The sequence below is a fragment of the Salmo salar genome, chromosome ssa16 (assembly GCF_905237065.1).
Source record: "Salmo salar chromosome ssa16, Ssal_v3.1, whole genome shotgun sequence".
Lineage (NCBI taxonomy): Eukaryota > Metazoa > Chordata > Actinopteri > Salmoniformes > Salmonidae > Salmo > Salmo salar.
The window spans coordinates 52,165,579-52,185,605 of record NC_059457.1 but is presented as its reverse complement, the minus strand read 5'-3'; the positions used below and the strand labels follow the sequence as shown (position 1 = coordinate 52,185,605).

General features: G+C 42.2%; 1 protein-coding gene across 2 annotated transcripts in view; it reads left to right on the top strand.

Annotated features, from left to right (window-relative positions):
• LOC106574165 (calmodulin-regulated spectrin-associated protein 2) overlaps positions 1–20,027 on the top strand; it is a 97,166-nt gene that overhangs the window by 9,682 nt on the left and 67,457 nt on the right. For both annotated transcript variants that reach the window (XM_014149832.2, XM_014149833.2), the window contains exon 2: positions 2,193–2,494. In XM_014149832.2, coding sequence (XP_014005307.1) covers positions 2,193–2,494 — 302 coding nt within the window. The remainder of the gene's footprint in view (positions 1–2,192; positions 2,495–20,027) is intronic.

The following is a 20,027-nucleotide window of genomic DNA, read 5'->3' as shown; positions in this document are numbered from 1 at the left end:
GTTGCATAGGCTTACGTTTTGTCGTTAAAAAAAATCTGAGAGGTAGATCTCGGCTTGCATTTTGACTCAAAGTGATCTTGACTCAGAAAAGGTTGATGACCACTGTTCTAGAGTTTTCCCTATTAACACTATCAACATTTCCCTTTACTGTGGCAATTGTGATCGAATCAACGCAATATTAGCCACTTTCAGTGCAACATACCGAAACAAAACAAACTATGCAAGATATTTTGTTGTAGGCAGAACACATCGGAGTCAGATTCTATTGCAATGACAAGCACTACTCAGCCCGTTCTCTAAACAGACTGGTGCGCCATAACCAGTCAGACCTATATGTAAATAGACCATTGCCATATATGGAACTGTGCCATTCACTTTGAACTGGACTGTGTTTATAGCATGAGCGGTCGTGAGTAGATGTGCTTGTTTTGAGATCAAAGCGAAAGCTGCATGTAGCCACGTGTGTACATTTGTTTATATCCTTTGCTAGTTAGTGAGTTATTAGCCCAGTTATAGATCATTTGTAGTCAGCAATAGGGGAGTGATTGCTTCCTACAAGAGCACAAAACATGTACATTTCTAGACATCTTTGAAAAGCAAGTCAGGTAAAGAGCTTTTTTTTTTGTATTAAAGAGGCAGTGTTGTATTTTGAGACAGGCTTGAATAAGCTGTGTAGCCAATAGGCAGAGAGTAGCATAATTTGTCTGATTCTCTGTAATAATGGTAAGGGAATAATAATGCATTTTATTTTGTAAAGTGTTTTTTTTTGTTTGCATCAAACGACACAACATGTTCAGTCACATCCTTGTCTGAATGACAAGTGGATAAGCAGGTTCATGTCAAGATTATTTTCTCTCCCAAAGTCTCATTGAACACCACACATTGGCTGCTACTGTAGGCTGAATGATAGAACAGCTATTTCCATGTTAAAATGTTATGGGATGCATTTTCTGCATTTCTTTGATGGTAGGCCACTCTGGTAGGTCTACATTATGATAAAATAGCCACAGTAGCCTACTTGGCCACTGTTAAAACTGTAACTTAAAGCATGTCATTCAGTGCTGATTTTTTTTAATATGATGTAATTAATTGAATATGATGTAAATGATGTACATTAAAAGTGCCAATTTGGGTGCAATCAATTTCTCAGAGGTCATATTTAAATGTCAACAAAATAATGTTTCGGGAATGCTGATCTTCGAACTACAAAAATAAACGATTTCTGAAAAATCTGGCACTGATACAGGGTCAGATTGATTCTTCATCCCGCTAAAGGTTTAGGTAAGGACTGTTGGTAATCTAATCCTAGATCTGCAATTAACAGCAACTTCTACCTCGAGAACCCTTTGGTGACCTTGTTGTTAATTAGATGGCGTGTCTCTGTTATGAGCTGCTGACTTGGCCTGTCTAACATGATCCCCAGAGTGGTGTGAGGGTGGATGAAGGGTGTGAAGCTGAGAAGTTCTCTCTTACTGTGGCTTCACCGATCATCATGAACACCCATCTGCTTCGTGTGCGTGCGTGTGTGTGTGTGCACGGCAGAGTGTGACATCATGTAGGAATCAATCTACTTTCAGTGGTGTGAAAATCAGGTTATTTTATAGCTGTTTGTTTTGTGGATACAGAGTCTCTGGTTTTTATACCGTCCCCATTTTCTCAGCACCCTGTGATAGTCTGACAAGGAAGAAATACATTTTTGAACTCCAGGCCAACTGGTATATATATATATATATATATATACACACACACACAAATTGATCAGGTTCCTTTCCTACTGTAGTTTCCATGGTAACACACATTGCAGTTCATCCATAGTGTATTTCATAATGGAGATAGCCCCCATGTCTTTGGAAGATGAAACAATGAAGTAGACTCAATTACTATCAGTCATGTTGACTTGTTCAATACTAGATTGACACCCTAATCTCGTTTATATCAGGAACAACAACGCTGTATCAGGTACTATGAGCTGGTTTAGGAGTGGAACGGTTATCTAGTTAACGGTTAACTGCTGCGCATGATTCCCTTTTGCATTACAACATTTAGAAAGTTAATTATACATTTTTCCTGGGAGCAAATGGTTTATTCACCGATTCAATCTTGACTTAGAAAAATGTAGTAAACTATTCCCATGTGTAATGTGCCAACGCATATTCACTCTTTTGACCTCTCTACCTCTCCCTCCTAAACAGACAGTGTCCCGGCCGACCTGAAGGAGCCCTTCTACACAGACCAGTATGAACAGGAGCATCTGAAGCCTGCAGTCGTCAGCCTACTGCTGTCTGCTGAGCTCTACTGCAGAGCCGGGAGCCTCATCCTGACGAGTGGAGGTCATCATGCTGTCACCCAGCCCCTGGTTGGTCACCATGCTGTCATCCAGCCCCTGGTTGATCACGATGCTGTCATCCAGGCCCTGGCCCAGAAGGGACTCCACGTCACAGACCAGACGAGGCTGGTTACTGAGAGAGACCTCTGCAAGAGGCCCCTACAGATGGTAAGAGATAGTGGTTGGGTTGGGGGATAGTGTGTGGCAGGCGGTGGCTGTGGGTCTGGCTATTATGGATCTCTTTCCCTCCATGTTTTTTTGTGACTTCTTTCAGTCTGTTTTAGTGTCTATCTCTCTCTTTGTCTTGCTATCTGCATCTGTCTTTCTCTCTCTCATCTCTGTACTTCTCTATAGCCTAGGTCTTCTCATTGTGACTGTTATTGAAGCAGTCTCCATCTGCAGGATTTGATTGGCAGGGGTTTACCAGAATAACTTGAAACTCCCCTGGGTACTGGGCACCCCGGTACCCACATCGTTTTGAAATCAGCCCACAATTTAGTTTTTGCTCCCAGTCCCCAGTATTCTCTGTATGTACTGCTCCCAGTCCCCAGTATTGTCTGTATGTACTGCTCCCAGTCCCCAGTATTGTCTGTATGTACTGCTCCCAGTCCCCAGGTCTGTCTGTCTGTCTCTGTCTGTCTCTGTCTGTCTGTCTGTCTCGCTCGCTCCCAGTAATGGAGATGTCTGTCCTGCTCCCAGTACTGGAGATGTCTGTCTGTATCTCTACTACTCTTTCTCTCTATTCCCCTGTTTAAACTTTCATTATCCTTCTCCCACGTTCTACCTCTCTCCATGAGGCTTTGGTCAAACGGGGTATGCATACAGGGAACGGGGTATGCATACAGGGAACGGGGTATGCATACAGGGAACGGGGTATGCATACAGGGAACGGGGTATGCATACAGGGAACGGGGTATGCATACAGGGAACGGGGTATATTAGGAACTTGAAGCTTTTCACCTTCTCCACTGCGGCCCTGTCGATGTGGATGGGGGCGTGCTCCCTCTGCTGTTTCCTGAAGTCCACTATCAGCTCCTTCGTTTTGTTGCTGTTGAGGGAGAGATTATTTTCCTGGCACCACTCTGCCAGGGCCCTCACCTCCTCCCTGTAGGCTGTCTTGTCATTGCTGGTAAACAGGCCTACTACTGTTGTGTCGTCTGCAAACTTGATGATTGAGTTGGAGGCGTGTGTGGCCACGCAGTCATGGGTGAACAGGGAGTACAGGAGTGTGCTCAGCAAGCACCCTTGTGGGGCCCCTGTGTTGAGGATCAGCGAAGTGGAGGTGTTGTTTTCCTACCTTTACCACCTGGGGGTGGCCCGTCAGCAACTCCAGGACCCAGTTGCACTCCAGGACCCAGTAAGCCCCGAGCTTAATGATGAGCTTGGAGGGTACTATGGTGTTGAATGCTGAGCTGTAGTCAACGAACAGCATTCTTACATAGGTATTCCTCTTGTCCAGATGGGATAGGGCAGTGTGATGGCGATTGCATCATCTGTGGATCTATTGGGGCGATAAGCAAATTGAAGTGTGTCTAGGGTGTCCGGTAAGGTAGAGGTGATAACTAGCCTCTCAAAGCACTTCATGATGACAGAGTGAGTGAGTGCTACGGTGCGATAGTCATTTAGTTCAGTTATCTTTGCTTTCTTGGGTACAGGAACAATGGTAGACATCTTGAAGCAAGTGGGGACAGCAGACTGGGATAGGGAGAGATTGAATATGTCCGTAAACACTCCAGCCTGCTGGTCTGCGCATGCTCCGAGGACACGGCTAGGGATGCCGTCTGGGCCGACAGCCTTGCGAGGGTTAACATGCTTAAATGTCTTAATCACGTAGGCCACGGAGAATGATAGCCCACAGTCCCTGGGAGCAGGCCGCGACTGTGGCACTGTGTTATCCTCAAAGCGGGCGAAGAAGGTGTTTAGCTTGTCCGTGAACAAGTCCTTGGTGTCCGCGACATGGCTGGTTTTCCCTTTGTGATTGTCTGTAGACCCTGCCATATACGTCTCGTGTCTGAGCCGTTGATTTGTGACACCACTTTGTCTCTGTACTGACGTTTTGCCTGTTTGTTTGCCTTTGGGAGGGAATAACTACACTGTTTCTATTCAACCATATTCCCAGTCACCTTGCCGTGGGTAAATGCGGTGGTTCACGCTTTCAGTTTTGTGCGAATGCTGCCATCTATCCACGGTTTCTGGTTTGGTAGGTTTTAAGTCACAGTGGGAACAACATCCTCTATACACTTCCTGATGAACTCAGTCACCGTGTCCGTATACATCAATGTTATTCTCAGTCTACCCTGAACATATCCCAGTTTGCGTGATCAAAACGATCTTGAAGCATGGATTCCGATTGGTCAGACCAGTGTTGAATAGACCTTTAGCACGGGTACTTCCTGTTTGAGTTTCTACCTAAGGGAGGAGCAAAATGGAAAATGGAGTCATGATCTGGTTTGCCGAAGGGAGGGCGGGGGAGGGCCTTGTAGCCAGTGATCGAGAGTTTTTCCAGAGCCAGTATACAGTCAATGTGCTGATAGAACTTCAGTAGCATTTTTCTCAAATTTCCGTTGTTAAAATCCCCAGCTACAATAAATGCCACCTCAGGATATGTGGTTTCCAGTTTGCATAAAGTCCAGTGTAGTTCCTTGAGGGCTGTCATGGTATCTGCTTGAGGGGGAATATACACGGCTGTGACTATAACCGAAGAGAATTCTCTTGGGAGGTAATACGGTCAGCCTTTTGATTGTTAGGTATTCTAGGTCGGGTGAACAACTTAACCTACAGAAACTCAAGTCATCACAATCACTCCATGAGTAGTTAATCATGAAACATACACCACAGCCTTTCTTCTTCCCAGAGAGTTCTTTATTCCTGTCTGCGCGATGTACTGAGAACCCAACTAGCTGTATGAACGGGGACACTATATCCCGAGAGAGCTATGATTCCATGAAACAGAGTATGTTACAGTCCCTGATGTCTCTCTGGAAGGAGATCCTCGCCCTGAACTCATCTACTTTATTGTCCAGAGACTGAACATTAGTGAGTAATATACTCAGAAACGGTGCCTCTTCGTTTCTGAGTAATATACTCAGAAACGAATACCTCTTCCCAGCCGGCGGTGTCTTGGAACAGCCTCGGGAAAGTTAAATTGCCCTGGGGGGTACGAACATGGGATCCAATTCAGGAAAGTCGTAATGCTCGTGAGTTACCGCCGCTCTGATATCCAAAAGTTATTTCCGGCTGTATGTAATAACACAAAAAAAGGAGGCCTTTTTCGCCTGATTGGTTTTGGATTGAGGCATGATCATCAAACAGTGTCACAATGTCAATCTTCTTTTGTTACAATGTTTTATTTTAATTGAATATGCAAATGCGGCGGTTGTTCAAATTCCTAGTTTTTCACTGATTGACATTTTGTTTACTCTACCTTTTCCTCGTTGACTATTTGCATAAATAATCGTCAAACATAATTCCCTTGTTTCGCTTGTATTGCTGTCCTGATACCAGTCACTATCGACTGCTAACAGTATGACATTTAGTAGAGATTAGGGCACAATTACTGTGTAAAGGACAGTTATGGATGAAGACTGTCATGTCAGTACAATAACCGTTATAATCAACAAAAAAAAAAAAAAAAAAAAAAAAAATATATATATATATATATAGTACCAGTCAAAAGTTTTAGAACACCTACTCATTCAACAGTTTTTCTTTATTTTTACTATTTTCTACATTGTAGAATAATAGTGAATACATCAAACCTATGAAATGACACACATAGAATCATGTAGTAACCAAAAAAGTGTGAAACAAATATGTGACCTGATTCAGGAAACTAGGCAAATGTCACAAGTCACAACTTCACAGGAGAGCTGTTCAAACATTATTTTTTTTATTTTTTTATCAAAATGATTACCAACACAGACTGAAGAGCTCAAATAGACAGGAGCCTTGTATGGCGGACCAATCCGAACTAATCTCTCGGCAATTTTGACAGAAAGTGGCTTCATTTCAAGCTAAAGTGTACTGCTAGCTAGCTAGCTAGCTAACATTAGCTGGCTGCCTCCCTATGTGACGTTATTATTCGTTTCCCAGAGCTGTGTGCTGTTTTAGTTAGAGCCTAATGTTAGCTAGCTAACATTGAACATGGTTGGTTAGCTCCCAGCACTGTGGTATTTTTGGCACTGTTAATTGTTGTTTAACTAGCTAACATTAGCTGGCTGGCTCGTACGTGACGTGTGTACAACACCCGTTGAATATGGCCGGTGTCAGTAAACGTCAGCAAAAAAAGCGTAATGAAATTGTTGCCAGCAGAGCTGGTTAGGCTGTTTTCATGTTATCTAGAGGTAAACAAATCATCGGCCAGAGCATCAAGTGTGTGCTCCGAGAGCGAAACGAGATGGGTGGGGCTAAAGCTTAAGAGAGTGTGAACAATGCTGAATGGGTGTAGACAAAGAAGATCTCTTCACTAGATAGCAAAACATTCAAAGGTGATTTTCTCAAAAGTGAGTTTACAAGTTCAACAACTTCCAAAGGAGAATTACTTTCCCATTGTTCCTCAAATGCAGTGTATGATATACCATTTTGTAGCTCTGAGTTTCTACTTTTATCTAATGTAAAAAATAAAAAAATAAAAAATGTTGCTACATAAGACCTGTTCCAGGTGGTGAGTCACATATTTTAGATTCTTCAAAGTAGCCACCCTTTGCCTTGATGACAGCTTTGCACACTCTTGGCATTCTCTCAATCAGCTTCACCTAGAATGCTTTTCCAACAGTCTTGAAGGAGATACCACACATGCTGAGCACTTGTTGGCTGCTTTTCTTTCACTCTGCGGTCCTACTCATCCCAAACCATCTCAATTGGGTTGAGGTCAGGTGATTGTGGAGGCCAGGTCAACTGATGCAGCACTCCATCACTCTCCTTGGTCAAATAGCCCTTACACAGCCTGGAGGTGTGTTGGGTCATTGTCTTGTTGAATAACAAACGATAATCCACCTAAGCGCAAACCAGATGGGACGGCATATCGCTGCAGAATGCTGTGGTAGCCATGCTGGTTAAGTGTGCCTTGAATTCTAAATAAATCACTGACAGTGTCACCAGCGAAAGCAACATCACACCACCTCCATGCTTCACGGTGGGAACCACACATGCAGAGATCATACGTTCACCTACTCTGCATCTCACAAAGACACGGCGGTTAGAACCAAAAATCTCAAATTGGACTCATCAGACCAAAGCACAGATTTCCACCGGTCTAATGTCCATTGCTCGGGTTTCTTGGCCCAAGCAAGTCTCTTCTTCTTATTGGTGTCCTTTAGTAGTGGTTTCTTTGCAGCAATTCGACCATGAAAGCCTGATTCACACAGTCTCCTCACAACAGTTGATGTTGAGATATGTCTGTTACTTGAACTCTGTAGAATTTATCTGAGCTGCAATTTCTGAGGCTGGTAACTCAAATGAACTTATCCTCTGCAGCCAAGGTAACTCCGGGTCTTCCTTTCCTGTGGTGGTCCTCATGAGAGACAGTTTCATCATAGCGCTTGATGTTTTTGCGACTACACTGGAAGAATCTTTTAAAAGTTCTTGACATTTTCTGGATTGAGCTACATTCATGTCTTAAAGTAATGATGGACTGCCGTTTCTCTGTGTGTATTTGAGCTGTTCTTGCCATAATATGGACTTGGTCTTTTACCAAATAGGGCTATATTCTGTATACCAACCCTACCTTGTCACAACACAACTGATTGTCTCAAACGCATTAAGAAGGAAAGAAATTCCACAAATTAACTTTTAACAAGGCACACCTGTTAATTGGAATGCATTCCAGGTGACTACCTAATGAAGCTGGTTGTGAGAATGCCAAATGTGCAAAGCTGTCATCAAGGCAAAGGGTGGCTACTTTGAAGAATCTCAAATATAAAATATATTTTTGATTTGTTTAACACATTTCTTTGGTTACTACATGATTCCGTATGTGTTATCTCATAGTTTTGATGTCTTCACAATTATTCTACAATGAAGAAAATATTAAAAGAAAGAAAAATCCCTTGAATGAGTAGGTGTGTCCAAACTTTTGACTGGTATTGTAGATACAGTGCCTTCAGAAAGTATTCACACATATTAACTATTTCAAAATTGTGTTGTGTTACAGCCTGAATTTAAAATGGATCCAATTTATATTTTGTGTCACTGGCCTACACACAATACCCCATAATGTTAAATTGGAATTATGCTTCAAATATTTTTTTACAAATTCATTCAAGGTGAAATGTCTTAGTTACGGTTTTGACTTAAATCCATTTGAAAATCTATGGCCAGACTTGAAAATGGCTATTTTAAAAGTCACCATTGGCCTCGTGGGGAAATCCCTGAGCAGTTTCCTTCTTCTCCGCCAACTGAGTTAGGATGGACGCCTGTATCTTTGTAATGACTGGGTGTAATTAATAACTTCACCATGCTCAAAGGGATATTCAATATCTGCTCTTTTTTTACCCTTCTACCAATAGGTGCCCTTCTTTGTGAGGCATTGGAAAACCTCCCTAGTCTTTGTGGTTGAGTCTGTGTTTGAAATTCACTGCTTGACTGAGGGACATGCACGGGGGTGTTGCACAGCGTGTTGCTCAGCCATATGCATGTACAGTGCATTTAGAAAGTATTCAGACCCCTTTTCCCACATTTTTTTACATTACAGCATTATTCTAAAATTTATTAAATGTTTTTTTCCATCATCAATCTACACACAATATCCCATGACAAAGCAAAAACACTGTTTACAATTGTTTGCAAATGTATTAAACATTTTAAACTGAAATATTACATTTACATAAGTATTCAGACCCTTTACTCAGTACTTTGTTGAAGCACCTTTAGCAGTGATTAAAGCCTCAAGTCTTTTGGGGTATGACACTAAAAGCTTGGCACACCTGTATTTGGGGAGTTTCTCCCATTCTTCTCCACAGATCCCCTCAAGCTCGGTCAGGTTGGATGGGGAGCATCGCTGCACAGCTATTTTCAGGTCTCTCCAGAGATGTTCGATCGGGTTCAAGTCCGGTCTCTGGCTGGGCCACTCAAGGACATTGAGAGACTTGTCCCGAAGCCACTCCTGCGCTGTCTTGGCTGTGTACTTAGGTTCGTTGTCCGGTTGGAAGGTGAACCTTCGCCCCAGTCTGAGGCCCTGAGCGCCCTAGAGCAGGTTTTCATCAAGCGTCTCTCTGTACATTGCTACGTTTTTCTTTCCCTCGTTCCTGACTAGACTCCGTGTCCCAGCCACTGAAAAACATCCCCACAGCATGATGCTGCCACCGCCATGCTTCACAATAGGGATGGTGCCAGGTTTCTTCCCGATGTGATGCTTGGCATTCAGGCCAAAGAATTCAATCTTGGTTTCATCAGACCAGAGAATCTTGTTTCTCCTGGTCTGAGAGTCCTTTAGGTGCCTTTTAGCAAACTACAAGCGGGCTGTCATGTGGCTTTTACTGAGGTCTGGCCACTCTACCATAAAGGCCTGATTGGTGGAGTGCTGCAGAGATGGTTGTCCTTCTGCAATATTCTCCCATCTCCACAAGGGAACTCTAGAGCTCTGTCAGAGAGACCATCGGGTTCTTGGTCACCTCTCTGACCAAGGCCCTCTACCCCGATTGCTCAGTTTGGCCGGGCGGCCAGCTTTAGGAAGAGAGTCTTGGTGGTTCAAAAATTCTTCCATTTAAGAATGATGGAGGCCACTGTGTTCTTGGGGACCTTCAATGCTGTAAACATTTTTTGGTACCCTTCGTCAGATCTGTGCCTTGACACAATCCTGTCTCGGAACTCAACGGTCAATTCCTTCAACCTCATGGCTTGGTCTTTGCTCTGACATGCACTGTCAACTGTGGGACCTTTATATAGACAGGTGTGTGCCTTTCCAAATCATGTCCAATCAATTGAATTTACCACATTTGGACTCCAATCAAGTTGTGGAAACATCTCAAGGATGATCAATGGAAACAGGATGCACCTGAACTCAATTTTGAGTCTCATAGCGAAGGGTCTGAATACTTATGTAAATAAGGTATTTCTGTTTTTAATTTTTTATAAATATGCGAACAGTTCTAAAAACCTGTTTTTCGCTTTGTCATTATAGGGTATGGTGTGTAGATTGATGAGGAAACGAATAAAGCTTTAATGTAACAAAATGTGGAAAAAGTCAAGGGGTCTGAATACTTTCCGAATGCACTGTATAGTGATAAGGATACTCGTGCTTTTCACAGTGTGTAAAGCATTTCCAATGGTTTAGTACAGTACATTTGACAACTGAGTGGAAACACCGTAAAACCAGATTATCTCTGGTATTTGTCACAACGTGTTCTGTGTCCTCATTACACAACAGTTTCCATGTTCCGCAGTAGAATCAAATTAAAAAGGAAAATGATATTGCAGCGTTCCCCAAGAAGCATTTCTACACTGAAACAGAATGATTGAAATTAATCTGCCCACTGGCTCCCATACTGTATGCAGTTCCATCTAAATATTTCCATTTCTTTTCCGTGATATAATCTTCCATACTGTGTAATTGTCCCGATCCTGCTTTATGTCATGCTCACCATCTCTTCTATGGCATAATCTTTGACATATTCTTCTTTGGTTCATGCTCACCATCTCTTCTATGGCATAATCTTTGACATATTCTTCTTTTGGTTCATGCTCCCTTTTGGTCCAGTTGGCCATGGAGTGATATTGTACAAGTCAGTGAGCAGGTCCTCCCAAATGTGATTAAAGAGAACTGTGAAAGGATTGTGAAGTTCCTCCATCCCTTCTGTTCTCTTCTGTTCTGTTCTCTCCTCCCTCCTCCTCTCATCCCTTGAGTAGGTCTCTGCTCCTCTCGTCCTTCTCTGCTTGATTAGCTGCTGTGGTTGTCACAATCAGAGGCCACATGTCAGTGCCACAGAGATTTAATGGATTCAGTCCCCAGGATTGAGTCATCATCCTCCACTGTGTAATCAGTGGGCTCTCTGAACTAGTGCACCCTTAAGGAACCATTTATAAATGAGTGAAAATGGCAGTGACACTACCGGTCAAAAGTTTTAGAACACCTACTCATTCAAGGGTTTTTCTTAATTTTTTACTATTTTCTACATTGTAGAATAACAGTGAAGACATCACAACTATGAAATAACACATATGGAATCATGTAGTAACCAATTTTTTTTTAATCAAATCAAAATATATTTTATATTTCAGATTCTTCAAATAGCCACCCTTTGCGTTGATGGCAGCTTTGCACACTCTTGGCATTCTCTCAACCAGCTTCATTAGATAGTCACCTGGAATGCATTTTAATTAACAGGTGTGCCTTGTTAAATTAATTTGTGTAATTTCTTTCCTTCTTAATGCATTTCAGCCAGCCAATCAGTTGTGTTATGACAAGGTATTTTTTTTGTGGGGGGGGGGGGTGGAATAGAGAACATAGCCCTATTTGGTAAAAGACTAACACCATATGTCAAGAACAGCTCAAACAAGCAAAGAGAAATGACAGTCCAGCGTTACTTTAAGACATGAAGGTCAGTCAATACGTAATATTTCAAGAACTTTGAAAATGTTTATTTTAGTGCAGTTGCAAAAACCATCAAGCACTATGATGAAACTGTCTCTCATGGGGATCGCCATAGTTGTGATGTCTTCACTATTATTCTACAGTGTAGGAAATAGTAAAAATAAAGAAAAACCCTTTTTATTTCACCTTTTATTTAACCAGGTAAGCTAGTTGAGAACAAGTTCTCAGTTGCAACTGCGACCTAGCCAAGATAAAGCATAGCAATTCGACATATACAACAACACAGAGTTACACATGGAATAAACAAAACATACAGTCAATAATACAGTAGAACAAAAGAAAACAAAAAGTAGGTGTTCTAACATTTTTGACCGGTAATGTATGTGTTATTTAAGCACTGTAGATCAGGGGCCTGCTGATCTGTAAATCAAGTGACAACTCCCTCCATTTTGGACATGTTGGTTAGAACAAAATAAGCACTTTTGAAAGGGTATTACAGCAGAAATCCCCTATCTGTATTGATTGAATAGTTGCGGCAAATCAATGCAGTCTTAAAGACTGACCTGTGTTGTTGTCTATCAATGTCTACTGTGGGACATTGGCTTTGTTTGCACAAGCAGCCCAATTCTGATCTTTTTTTCCCACTAATTTGTATTTTTACCAATCAGATCAGCTTTGAAAAATATCTAATGTGAAAAGATCTGAAGTGATTGGTCAAAAGACCAAGTAGTGGAAAAGAAATATCAGAATTGCCTGTCTAACCGCAGCCCAAGGGATGTTTCATTGTGATGTGTAAGGATTTTAAAGGTGTGTGTGTGTGTGTGTGTGTGTGTGTGTGTGTGTGTGTGTGTGTGTGTGTGTGTGTGTGTGGCTGCAGCATTTAAATAATAACTCAGGAGATTCAGCTGTGAGAGTATGTTTGAAGATCTGGCTTTGTGGAGAGCTGATATGAAAGACGGGTTTTCACTCTGCAGTATCCCTTTCACACACACACTGAGATCCCACTAATTTAACATGCCTGATTCTTTTTGCCTGCTTTTTTGAATATCTGAAAAGAGTAGGTGGTTAAAAAAAACTAAAAAACAAGTGGGTATAAGTGTGAAGATGTGCCAAACTTGAAGAAGACAATTGCTCCCCATTCATCTGCACTGATTGGAAGACTTGACAAAAATTGACCAGTGAAAAACAATATGGTGAAAGCTCATCATTAACCTAATTTCCCTGGTCAGTTCTTTCAGATCAGTGCAATGAAGAAGAGGAGGTGAGTATTTTTTTATGAGAGTCAGACATTTTTATTTATTTTTTATTTCACCTTTATTTAACCAGGTAGGCTAATTGAGAACAAGTTCTCATTTACACCTGCGATCTGGCCAAGATGAAGCAAAACAGTGCGACACAAACAACAACACAGAGTTACACATGGAATAAACAAACATACAGTCAATAATACAATAAAGAAAAAGTCTATATACAGTGTGTGCAAATGAGGTAGGATAAGGGAGGTAAGGCAATAAATAGGCCATAGTGGCGAAATAATTACAGTATAGCAATTAAACACGGGAGTGATAGACGTGGAGAAGATGAATGTGCAAGTAGAGATACTGGGGTGCAAAGGAGCAAGATAAATAAATAACAGTATGGGGATGAGGTAGTTGGATGGGCTATTTACAGATGGGCTATGTACAGGTGCAGTGATCTGTGAGCTGCTCTGACAGCTGGTGCTTGAAGTTAGTGAGGGAGATACGAGTCTCCAGCCACAGTGATTTTTGCAGTTCGTTCCAGTCATTGGCAGCAGAGAACTGGAAGGAAAGGCGACCAAAGGAGGAATTGGCTATGGGGATGACCTGTGAAATATACCTGCTGGAGCGCGTGCTATGGGTGGGTGCTGCTATGGAGACCAGTGAGCTGAGATAAGGCAGGGTTTTAGCTAGCAAAGAATTATAGATGACCTGGAGCCAGTGGGTTTGGCGACGAATATGAAGTGAGGGCCAGCCAACGAGAGCATACAGGTCGCAGTGGTGGGTAGTGTATGGGGCTTTGGTGACAAAACAGATGGCACTGTGATAGACTGCGTTCAATTTGCTGAGTAGAGTGTTGGAGGCTATTTTGTAAATGACATCGCCGAAGTCCAGACTCGGTAGGATAGTCAGTTTTACGAGGGTATGTTTGGCAGCATGAGTGAAGGATGCTTTTGCGAAATAGGAAGCCGATTCTAGATTTAATTTTGGATTCGAGATGCTTAATGTGAGTCTGGAAGGAGAGTTTACAGTCTAACCAGTCACCAACCTTTGTAGTTGTCCACATATTCTAAGTCAGAACCGTCCAGAGTAGTGATGCTGGATGGGCGGGCAGGTGCAGGCAGCGATCGGTTGAAGAGCATGCATTTAGTTTTACTTGTATTTAAGAGCAGTTGGAGGCCACGAAAGGAGAGTTGTATGGCATTGAAGCTCGTCTGGAGGTTAGTTAAGTGTCCAAAGAAGGGCCAGAATTATACAGAATGGTGTCGTCTGCGTAGAGATGGATCAGAGAATCACCAGCAGCAAGAGCGACATCATTGATGTATGCAGAGAAGAGAGTCGGCCCGAGAATTGAACCCTGTGGCACCCCCATAGAGACTGCCAGAGGTGCGGACAACAGGCCCTCCGATTTGACACACCCACATTGGAAATCCAGCCTACCTGGTCACCTGTGGTCATTCATTGCGTCACAAAATAATGTCAAGTAGGTCTTTTCTATAAGACGTACATTTACAGTATTTAGTGACATTGTGTTGATTTTGAGATGGCGGAGTTCTGTTGTCCTTGTCTGCTGTGCGATGCTGTGACCTCTCATGTTAGGGAAAATGTTGTGTTCAAAACAGATTTGACTCCATTTTCTGCTGGTCTGCCAAACAGAAGCTCTCGGCAATGCAGCTCTCTCTCGCTCTTTTTCTTTTAATTTATTTGATTCTGTGATGGACTCACGCATCTGAAGACAAAGCGCTCCGGATTGCAGCTGCCGCCCGCCCCCACACACCCACAGACATGTTGCATTACTCACTATGGTATACACAAAACAACTCTGCTGGTCACACAACCGTACAGTTTGTGGCATGCCTTCAGAAACAGACCCGTGTGTAGAGCAGTTTGTGGTATGCCTTCAGAAACAGACCCGTGTATAGAGCAGTTTGTGGCATGCCTTCAGAAACAGACCCGTGTGTAGAGCAGTTTGTGGCATGCCTTCAGAAACAGACCCGTGTGTAGAGCAGTTTGTGGCATGCCTTCAGAAACAGACCCATGTGTAGAGCAGTTTGTGGCATGCCTTCAGAAACAGACCCGTGTGTAGAGCAGTTTGTGGCATGCCTTCAGAAACAGACCCGTGTGTAGAGCAGTTTGTGGCATGCCTGTAGAAACAGACCCGTGTATAGAGCAGTTTGTGGCATGCCTTCAGAAACAGACCCATGTGTAGAGCAGTTTGTGGCATGCCTTCAGAATCAGACCCGTGTGTAGAGCAGTTTGTGGCATGCCTTCAGAAACAGACCCGTGTGTAGAGCAGTTTGTGGCATGCCTTCAGAAACAGACCCGTGTGTAGAGCAGTTTGTGGCATGCCTTCAGAAACAGACCCATGTGTAGAGCAGTTTGTGGCATGCCTTCAGAAACAGACCCGTGTGTAGAGCAGATACTGTAACATTCCGTTTTATCTAACCATGACTATTCACACTGTCACTCTCTCACACTCTCTCTCACTCACTCTCTCACTCACTCTCTCTCACTCTCTCTCACTCTCTCACTCTCTCACTCTCTCACTCTCTCACTCTCTCACTCACTCTCTCACTCACTCACTCACACTCTCTCTCACACACTCACTCACTCACTCACTCACTCACTCACTCACTCACTCACTCACTCACAGCCTAAATGTCCAGTCTGAATCTAGCTTGTCACTCTTATGATGTGTATTATAGCCTACAAGTCATATTGAATTGATGATCAAATTCATTGTTCAATTTGAGCAACACGCTCTGCTCTTCGCCATAATAATTTTTGTCTATTTCTTCTTGTAACGATATCTCTTTTGTATGCTTTCAACTCATCAACGGAAAACCATTGCACTTTCCCAAAGGGTTTCTTACTAGGTGTATAAAACTAGTTATACGTTGTAAGAATATTCAGATGATAAATACACAACGCACAGGACGAGAAGTCAATAGAGTACTAACGATCAATGGAAATAGTGTTTTTTTTTATTCTGTAATAGGGCATTAATGAGCTATGGGTCAGAGACATGGGAGGAATTTGTCTATACAGTGAGCCTGAAATGGGATACTTTGTATTTGGCCATTGGCCCAGGTTTTATTGCAAGGAATTCTAATTGGTCAACCACAGGCTAGGGTTGGATTATAAAACTATATCCTGTCCCTTTGTTCTGTGGAGAGAGAATCAAAGGAGAGAATCACTGAGGACAGGGGAGAATGAACATCTATCATCTACTTCTCCGCATGATTCATTCTCTTTGAATAAGAATAAACCTATTTTCCTTCCCCTTGATTTGCTTTGGGGTTTGTGTAATTGAAGAGTAATATCAACTGTTAACAACAGTGTCTATATTAGGACAGTCTCAATCCTAATATGGACACCGCACACTTAGATACACAAAAGATACAGTAGGTCTACTCAAGAAGTAGTTTGAAAGAGTTTACGTCATTTGAATTGTAACTCAGCAATCCTGTGTCATGTTTAAGGAGGATTAACATTCGGGAAGATAATGGTGCAGAGCTAGACAATTCTGCCCAGGGGTGAAAGGATGGATGCTTAGCTCTACTGACGTGAGAGGTTGCTGAGCTCGGTCCAGAAGTTTTCTGCTCTCTTGTCAGGCCTTTTTGGTTTGTGTCCAGAAATGGAATCTCTACTACAACAATTCCTAACAGTTTTGCACGCAGGTAACTAGCTAACTAGTCCACATAGCTAACTAGCTTACACAGCTAACTAGCTAACTGACTTACACACCTAACAACACTTACATAGCTAACTAGCCCACACAGCTAACTAGCTTACACAGTTAACTAGCTAGAGATTCCACATTGCTACAGTAAACTTTAGTCAGCCAACCCAGGCCCTGTAACCTCCAGTATAGCTGTATTTACAGTCAGGCCCTGTAACCTCCAGTATAGCTGTATTTACAGTCAGGCCCTGTAACCTCCAGTATAGCTGTATTTACAGCATGAAGAACCCCCCGGTATCACGAGGGTCCTCTCTGTGGCTGTGAAGTCATTCTGTATAGCTTATGAATAATACATGCAGACTGTTTGTGTGTTTTCGAATCTGTGAATTATATGGACGTCTGCAAGTAATAGCATTGTGTAATGGACCGATCTGGTAATTTAGCTGTGTTTGGCATGGAGTTCTTGCTATACTCTGGGGTATTAGGCTTGGGTCTTGCTCTTGTGTGTGTGTGTGGATGTATTGTATTCTACAGTATATGACTGTAATTGCCTGCAGTTAAGGGGGTTTGAAGTGGTCCCTGTAGCAGAATGTGTGGTATATCTAGATCAAGTGGTTGGCACATGGACAGTGCTCTGCGTTTGGGAGCCATCATTAGCAGTACTGTGTGTGTGTGTGCGTCTTTGTGTGTGTGTTACTGTGTTAAGCCTCTCCTCAGCCTAGCACCAGATTTATCCTCCCCATCAATAAAAACATAATTTTCTGTTCATCGTGAAGATCAATGTAATGATGTTAAACCGTTCACAGTCAGTGTATATATAATATAATCTTGGACATGTTTCATATTTCATGAGGGAGGCATAAAAAGGTAATTATTCCACTTTAGATTCGATACATGGATTTTTGTCACCTCTATTGCCATGGATACCGCTCTGACTACTGTGAGCATGCAGTATGTAGCCATACAAGTGCTAGTAAAAGTTAAAACACCCCTTGCACAGTCTTCACATTTTGCTGCCTTAAAATGTAAATCCAAAAAAGGGATTCGATTGCATTTTTTTTATCCTATCGATCTACACAATTATAGAACAGTTTCCAAATCACTAAGAATACAAAATAAGGTTGCACTAATTGCGTATGTCCTCACACCCCAGTGTTAATACTTGTTGGAAGCACCTTTTGGCAGCCATTTTTGCTGGTAATCATGTTGAATAAGATTTTACCAACCTTACACAACTCTTAGGACAACACAATGAGTAGTGGACATTAACATTAGAAACTCCTGCTCTTTCCGTGACATAGACTGTCCAGGTGAAAGCTATGATCCCTTATTGATGTCACTTGTTAAATCCACTTCAAATCAGTATAGAGGAAGGGGAGGAGACAGGTTAAAGAAGGATTTTTAAGCCTCGAGACAAATGAGACATTGATTGTGTATGTGTGCCTTTTCAGAGTGGGTGAATGAGCTAGCGGCAGGGTAGCCTAGTGGTTGGAGCATTGGGCAAGTAACCGAAAGGTTGCAAGTTCAAATCCCCGAGCTGACAAGGAACAAATCTGTCGTTCTGCCCCTGAACCACTGTTCCTAGGCCATCATTGAAAATAAGAATTTGTTCTTAACTGACTTCCCTAGTTAAATTTTAAAAAAGACAAAATATTTAAGTGCCTTTGAACAGAGTATGGTAGTAGGTGCCAGGCGTACCGGTTTCAGTATGTCAAGAACTGCAACGCTGCTGGGTTTTTCACGCTCAACAGTTTCCCATGTGTATCAAGAATGGTCCCCCACCCAAAGGACATCCAGCCAACTTGACACAACTGTTGGAAGCATTGGAGTCCATTCCCTGATTAATTGAGGCTGTTCTGAAGGCAAAAGGGGGTGCAACTCAGTATTAGGAAGGTGTTCCTAATGTTTAGTACATTCAGTGGATATCTGTTGTTTTTGTCAGAATTGCTCAAGCTCAGTAAATTTGGTTGGGAATCATTGATGGACAGCAATGTTCAAACATTTTTTCAGTTTTTTTCAACCAGATTTAAGTCAAGTAAGAGACTAGACCATTAGGAACACTCGACACCTCCTGGAAAACCATTCTGGTGCGTGCCTGCGTGAGTGCTTGTCATTGTTCCTGAGTGGCCTAGTCTCAGGCCTGACTTAAATATGCTTGAAAATCAGAGACAAGGTTTGAATATTCCTATCTATCAATAATTCACAACAAAATTGAATGAGCTTGAGCAAATTCATAAAAAATTAAAAGCTGAAATGTCTTGAGTCAATAAGTATTCAACCCCTTTGTTATGGAAAGCCTACATAAGTTCAGGAGTAAACATTTGCTTAAAAGTCACATAATAAGTTGCATGGATTCAGTCTGTGTGCTATAATAGTGTTTAACATGATTTTTGAATGACTACAGTATGTACAGTAGAAAGTAAGAAAGCTTCAGATGATCCTGCCTGCGTGGTGTTCTCCAGTCTCTCACAGTGGGCCTTTTACCGTGTGTGTGTGTGTGTGTGTGTGTGTGTGTGTGTGTGTGTGTGTGTGTGTGTGTGTGTGTGTGTGTGTGTGTGTGTGTGCTAGCACGATTCTGCCTGCATCTGGTCATGCACTCAAAGGAGCCAGCCATCCCATCACTCTGTTTAAAAAGGAGAAAGAGAGAGAGATCTGTTTCACTGGGATTGCTACAGTAGAGGTGGACTCCTTCCAAAATGAAATTTTGATGTTCAGTGGCTCTTTATAATCTCTTCTATGGGAAGTGCTTTACCACCTGTAAGATTCTAGATTCTCGCAGTTAATTAGTGGGATGTTAATATTGACTTTCTCTATCTTGTCATCTCTGTTATTTTAGTTTTGTATTCAGCAGTTAAAACCTCTTCAACTCTCAAACTAGCAGTTTCAAGCCTTCCAATAGCACAGATTTCCTACCGTACTGACAACCTTCAGTCGTGCAGCGTAGAGTGCTTTTGTGTGTCGTGTCCAGACGGCGTGAAGCTATTGCCACGGTTACCTGGAGTAGGACGGATTACATTTTTAGAAAGCTGTTGAGCAGAGAGTGAGAGAGAGAGAGAGAGACTTTGGACATGGACAAGATACTTTTAGACAGATCTTTACCCAGGAAGAGTTTTAGTCCTAAAACAAGTCCAGATTTATATGTTATATCACTTTATGTTGCTAATATTGAATACCTATAACTTTCTATCGAAGAAGCATGGAGCCACACTGCATTATCTATTTGTTTTAGTGTGTGCCAGTTCCCATGCCAAA